Genomic DNA, 6,469 nt, shown 5'->3' with positions numbered 1-6,469 from the left:
AAAAAAAAAAAAAAAAACTTAAAAATTAGTTGGGCGTGGTGGTACCTGCCTGTAGTCCTAGCTACTCGGGAGGCTGAGGCAGGAAGATCACTTGAGTCTAGGAGTTTGAGGCTACAGCAAGCTATCTCGGCAAACGAGCAAGACCCTGTCTCTAAAAATAAATTAATGGTAAAAAAATAAAATAAAATTTGACTGGAAAAGCAAAACAAAAAATCCGACTCCACTATCTTTTGTGACAGCCTCTCCATCTGCTTTAAAGATAGAAGCAACTGGGCCAGGTGTGGTGGCTCACGCCTTTAAATCCTAGCACTTTGGGAGGCCAAGGTAGGTTGATCACTTGAGGTCAGGAGTTTGAGATCAGTCTGGCCAACGTGGTGAAACCCATCTCTACTAAAAGTACAAAAATTAGCCGGACGTGGTGGTACACGCTACTAGAGAGGCTGAGGCACAAAAATCACGTGAACCCGGGAGGTGGAGGTTGCAGCGAGCCAAGACTCTGTCTCAAAAAAATAAAAAGTAAACTCAAGCTCCAGGTTATTAATTCTCAGTACGGCCACTTAGCATGTGGCGTTGAGAGCTTGGGCATCTTTTAACACAACTTGCAGCTTTAAGAATTTTGAAGATAAATGTCTGTAGTGAAAAATCACTGACTCCATTGAATTCTCCTTGTTCTCTAGTAAATAATACTGTAAATGCTGTGAATCCCTAATCAGAGCCTGACCCCTACCACTAGCATGGACATCACCTGGGAACTTTTTAGAAATGCAGCATCTCAGCTCTTCCTTCAGGCTTAAAATCAAAATGTGCATTCTAACAAGATACCCTAAGTGATTCCAATGCACAAAGTTAGGAAGCACATTGAACCACCTAGGGAACTGGAGTAATACCAAAGCTTGGGCATTCCCCTCTCTCACGCCTCCCCACCTTCCATACCCAGAGATTCTGATTTCATTCATCTGGGCCAGCCTGGGCTTAAGGAGCTTTAAGAATTTCCTAACTGATTCTAATATGCAGCCAAGTCTGAGAACCCCTTAGTGTTCTAAGGCCTTCTTAAACTGGTGCCCATTCAGCTCCAAAGCCAGGCTGTATTCTAAAACCTGCTAGGTGCCCCTGTCTTGCCTGCCCCCCACTTTCGTGAACAAGGCAGAGTGAGTGGAGGTTGGTGACCTTTACCCACTTAGGTGACCCCTCTGTGGGGAAGGCCCAGGCCACCCTAGCCAGCGTCCTGGAGCAAACTGGAGAACAGTAACTCACTCAGCTGCCTTTCCCCTGCAGAGAAACGGGAGAACGTCATGTTTGTGCTGCCTCTGCACGGGGGCCACCTGGGCTTCTTTGAGGGCTCTGTGCTGTTCCCCGAGCCCCTGACGTGGATGGATAAGCTGGTGGTGGAGTATGCCAACGCCATTTGCCAATGGGAGCGTAACAAGTCACAGTGCTCTGACACGGAGCAGGTGGAGGCCGACCTGGAGTGAGGCCTCTGGACTCTGGCACACTCCAGCAGCCCTCCTCCGGAAGCTCTGTCCCCTCACCCCGTTTCAGGTCTCCCATCTCCCTGAGTGACCTGGATCTGACCTCACACCATCAGCAGGGGGCACCCACCATGCACACCTGTCTCTGAGTAGGCAGCTCTTCCTGGGAGCTCCAGGCTATTTTTGTGCTTAGTTACTGGTTTTCTCCATTGCATTGTTAGCCATGGTGACAAGCGACAGAGTTCTTGCCCTCTGTCCAGTTTCAGCACCAGGTTGCTTTTAAGCCAAGTACATCTAGTTTCTCTACTTAAAAATGTGTCTGAATAGTAATTTCGCTTTGCCATCAAAAGGCTTTTCCCTGAGAACAGCGAAGGATGTATGTCATTTTGTGATGGTTTTATGTGTCCTTACATAGACCTTAAAAAGAGCTCACCCTTCCAGGCCAATGCTGAAGACACAGCTCAGCTTGGAAGCCTGAGAAGCTGGGCTTCCCAGGCCAGAGTGTGGCTTCTTGAATGGCAAACGAAATTCCTTTGAGTCACAGGCCAAGTTTTTACCCTGTCTTCTAAAACCATTTCCCTACACTTTGCTGCTGCTGCTGAGAGTTATGTGGGGCACTTGTTAAAAATTCAGCCTCCCAGGTCCCTCCCCTCGGAGCGGCTAATTAATTGGGTCTGGGAAGGAGCCTGGGGATTTTAATTTTTGACAGCTGCCCCAGGTGATTCTCATCACCAGGCAAACTTTGAAAATGGTGTTCAACGGCGCCCTTAAATTGGAAACATCTTCTTAGCTCATTTTATTGAAATTTGTAATCCCAAGGCCTCCAGAGCAGCAAGGCCGGCCATGGAGCTGCCATTGTGTGACCACAGTGCGATGTCTCAGAAGGGCTCTGGGTGGCTGAGCATCTGGGCTGTGCCCTGGCTCTGCTTTTCACCCTGGACAAAGTCCCTGTGGACTTTGGTTTCTTTGCCTCTAAAATGGGGGTCTTGGACCAGGTAGATTGCTGAGCGCACTACCAGGTTCAAAGTTCAATGACAAACTCAGTTTACTGAGATTTGAGAGAACATCCCTCCAGAGGAACCTGGGAGCTGCTCTCCCAGTCTAAGCATGTAGATATCATCATTTACCTTTTTTTTTTTTTTTTTTTGATAAAAAGATGTTTTGAGGTTTTTTTTTAAGCACTCAATTGTCATTTTAGTTTTTAAACCCAAGTCCTTTTAACTTTGGCTTTTGATACCAAACAATCCAAAAGCTGGATCTGAGTTTGGAGAAAGATATCTCCAACCTAAGAGGGTGTTACTTTGAAACCAAATTTTTAACTTAATAGCCTATATTTGCAATATGTTGGATAGATCTTTCTAAAGTGTGTCTTCTCAAGTGAAAATGCAACTGTAAGCTTCAAGTACTCCTTTTCTCCAATCCTGTGGTACTTGAATATCTAAAAACCCTGCACTTTGAAAAATCATTAGTTGCTATCTGGAACTAAACAGAACCATGAGTAAAATTGCCTGGATACTTTAAAAAGAGATTTTCCCTCCTTCATCTCCTTTGACTCCAGGACAGACTGGAATATAAATAGTGGGTCTGCATGGATGTTTCAGGGATCAAGGAAGCCACCTGGGCACCTGAATGTCAACCCTCTGGCCCACAGGTGGGTGTGGTTTGGGCATGGGTCCAAGTGACTGTGACTGTAATGTCTGTAACCTGAAGAAGTTGTTTTCTCTGACAATCACCAGATCATCCGAATAACATCAAAACCAGCCCTTATCTCAGAAGACTGAGATTTCTGTGGTCTCAACTTTGCTTTGGTATAATTCCTGACACTCCTTAACTTCTATCATTATGACTTCCCCCGCAATGTATTATTTCTCTAATACATTTCCTTTTTGTGTTCTTTTAGCACAGATGGGCACTTTACCCCTCAGTTTGGAAGCTAGTCCCTCTCCTCTGTTACTTTTCCCTTCACCCAAGCACAGCTGTGATCTAGAAGATTTCATAGTCATCTTTCCTGCTTCTACTGCCTTCATTTCTCAAGAGTTTTTATGAGAATAGGTAAACCACGCAATAACTTTCTGGGATTGAATCACCACCCCAGAAGAGCGAGAGGCTCCTTTCTTATGCCTGAGGCCACACCCCTTAGCCTATCTGACAAAACAGGGACTGGCCCAGGTGCCAGCTCCATTCAGAAATTCGGGAGGAGAAAAGACAGGCCTGTTGTCACACAAACTGGTGTGGGGGAGGGTGTCCTTGGGGTCTGATCTGCATGGCGGCCCTGGTGGCCCCTGTGGAGGACAGGCAGGGCTGGCAGCATAGCCTTTGTTGCCACACAACCGGAATTTGCTCCCCCACAACTGTGGGAGCCAGTGTCCCAGCTGAAATCTTTTTAGTGTGTGACTCTGAATGGCACTCACATTCCATTTTGGCTCACATGAAGTCAACTGAAGCCCTTTGTTCAAGCTCCAGACTCTCAGGCATAGAAATGAGAATGTGACTGTGGCTGTCTTACAAGAAAATTCTTGTTTGTCCCTGAATGAGAGCACAGAGCCATTGAATTTACAGAGACGCAAGCTTGCCGGGTAAATGCGGGAGCGGCAGTTTACAGATAGGTCATCTTTTTCCCTTCCTCCAGGTGTCCTCGCCTTTCTTCCCCAAATGATTCATTTCTGATGATGATATGAATGCCCCTCTTGCCACTAAGGTTCTATCTGGGCTAAAACAAGGCTGAATTTTTAAAGAGTGTTTGAATATTATATCTGAAAATCAAATTGAGGCAATAAATTGCATCAATCTGGACAATTCCATTGCAGGAATAATGTGTTAAAACCAATGGAGAGAAGCACCCACATCTCTCCTGTGGTACTCCGTGTCCTCAGCAATTTGAAGACACTTGTAGGTAACTGATTCCTGTCAAATTAGGATTAAGTGACTCAAAAAAGTGGTGTCAGGTTTCTTTAATGTATTTATGTTAGAAGTGAGTTTAACAGACTTGAAGAAAACTGTTATCTTTTCCTGCTGTGAGTTTACACAGATGATTCCAGAGCAGAATGAAAGCAGAAAGCTGTTTGTTACAATATTCTTTTAACCTCTCTGCAGCGCTTTATACTTACTGGGAACTTTAGGAGTCACCATAAGAGTGGAAATATACCTGGGTTCTTTTCCTAACTGTCTCTAATTCACAGTGGATCGTGGGCAAATCACCTCACTTCTCTAAGCCTGTTCCCTCCTCTTGGACCGCGTCTAAGACCAGTTCATCTATTTACACGTCGTTTGCTTGAACGTTGCTGAACATCTGCGTGAGCTTGGCTTTTGCAGCCCTTGCAGGTGGAAACGGCTGTGTCAGGGCTCACGGCTCACGCTGAGGGGACTTGGAGGGAGGGGGCTTCTGTATTCTGGTGAAGACCCTTGATCTTGTACAAAACCCTGTGTCTTTGACTGGCTTCTCTTCAGAGTCCCCATTGTCATAAGATCCTTGCTGTTCTGAGGGTGGTCTTGTGACTGCAGCAGGTGCTGGTCCCTGGAACGAGGAGCCTGTCTCCGTCCTCCAGTGTGACTCAGGCAGAGCACTGAGAATTCCCAGGGCAGAAATCCTTCCTGCTCAGGCTTTCATTCTAAAACCACAGGCTTCATTAAAGCTGAACTTTCTGGGTAGCTGAGCTTATATGCCCGGCATCTGAATGAGAGCTCTCTTTGTAACTGTGTGACTTGAGATGTGTTTTGCCAGCTCCAGGGAAACAATACATGTGTTCTTGTTTGTGTTTGCTAGGCAAGCAGATGTCTGAGATGTAAGAGGCTTTTCTTTGCCTGTGGCATTGATTCTGACTTAGAGTTGAAGTAAAGATCAGTGAAACATCACGTCAAGTTGAAGTCACTTGTAGGTCTTTGTCCTTCAGGCAGGACAGGAGAGTCATGAGGGAGCATTTCACTGCAGCATTCTGTCACAGTGTCGTCTGAAATTGTTTCCTTTGCTCAGAAAGCCTTAACTTGCCTCTAGAGAATCCCTGGTATTACAACAATATTGTGGCATTCGAATTCAAATTCTTCTGTTGTGAAAATTTGAAGCGAAGCCCCAGCAAAACCAGAGAATTTCGTCAAGTGGCCTGTGGGCTCCTTGTCATCTTACGCCCCCCACCCCCTCCCTCAACAATCTGAGTGATCCAGAACTGGCCCAAACACCTCAGCTCTGGCCCCTTTTCACCCTTCTTGGCCTTACTCTGTAATTCAAAGCCACTTTGGATTGCTTGGATGCTTCGAAAAGCCTTGAAAAGTAGCCTGCCTGTGGCATTTAGAGGCCAAGCAATTGACGGAAGGGGGTTCTTCTACCTGTGTTATCATCTAAACAGAGGGAAGTAAGCCCCCTCGCCCCACCCTTCTACCTCTGTTAGCTAAGCAGAGGGAAGTAAACCCCCTCGCCTCCCCTCTGCCCCCGATTAAACTAGAATTGCTTTTGCCAAATTGTAGTTGAAACTAAGGAATAGGGGACTGGCCTCTGCTGGCAGAGGGAGCTGGAATGCCACCCAAGGCAAGGCCCGCTCCCTTCCCGTCTCTGCTGCTACTGCTGCCCCCGGATGCTGCAGGCCAGGCAGGCATCCTCCTGCAGTGGCCCTTGGAGGCAGGCTTTGGAGTAGACCGAGGCTCCTTTTTGAAGTCTGTGCCCACGTTTTCTGAACTGTTTTTCGTAGCATGTGTGTGGGTAGAGCTTTCATGCATCTCTAATAATAATAAGCTGAAGTTAATTTCTAACTGGTCGATTAAGTGTAACATTCTGAGTTCCATGAAGTTGTCAGCTTTTTACTAGACTCCTGTCAATTAGTAATAAAATCTATAACCTACCTTCTCTCGCTTTCCGTCCCCATTAGCCAAGAAATCTACTGTTGCCATAAGTTGGGGACAGTCCGCTGAGAGCACCTGCAGAAATGCCCTTTGTCTCCATGGGCATACACCTTCTAGATCACCCATGCTGTGCAGTTAGATGAGTTGCTGACCCCCAAGGTCCCAGCACC

The 6,469-nt window shown here is 46.5% G+C and overlaps 1 protein-coding gene across 4 annotated transcripts in view; it reads left to right on the top strand.

The window, feature by feature from the left end:
• ABHD2 (abhydrolase domain containing 2, acylglycerol lipase) overlaps positions 1 to 5,629 on the top strand; it is a 112,211-nt gene extending 106,582 nt beyond the window's left edge. For all 4 annotated transcript variants that reach the window (XM_017517640.2, XM_017517653.2, XM_017517646.2 and 1 more), the window contains one exon: positions 1,276 to 5,629. In XM_017517640.2, coding sequence (XP_017373129.1) covers positions 1,276 to 1,472 — 197 coding nt within the window. In that variant the 3' untranslated portion in view covers positions 1,473 to 5,629. The remainder of the gene's footprint in view (positions 1 to 1,275) is intronic.
• Positions 5,630 to 6,469: the final 840 nt, after the last annotated feature.

The sequence above is a fragment of the Cebus imitator genome, unplaced genomic scaffold (assembly GCF_001604975.1).
Source record: "Cebus imitator isolate Cc_AM_T3 unplaced genomic scaffold, Cebus_imitator-1.0 Scaffold19, whole genome shotgun sequence".
Lineage (NCBI taxonomy): Eukaryota > Metazoa > Chordata > Mammalia > Primates > Cebidae > Cebus > Cebus imitator.
Note: the sequence above shows the minus strand (reverse complement) of the source record. Positions and strands in the feature narration are given on the sequence as shown.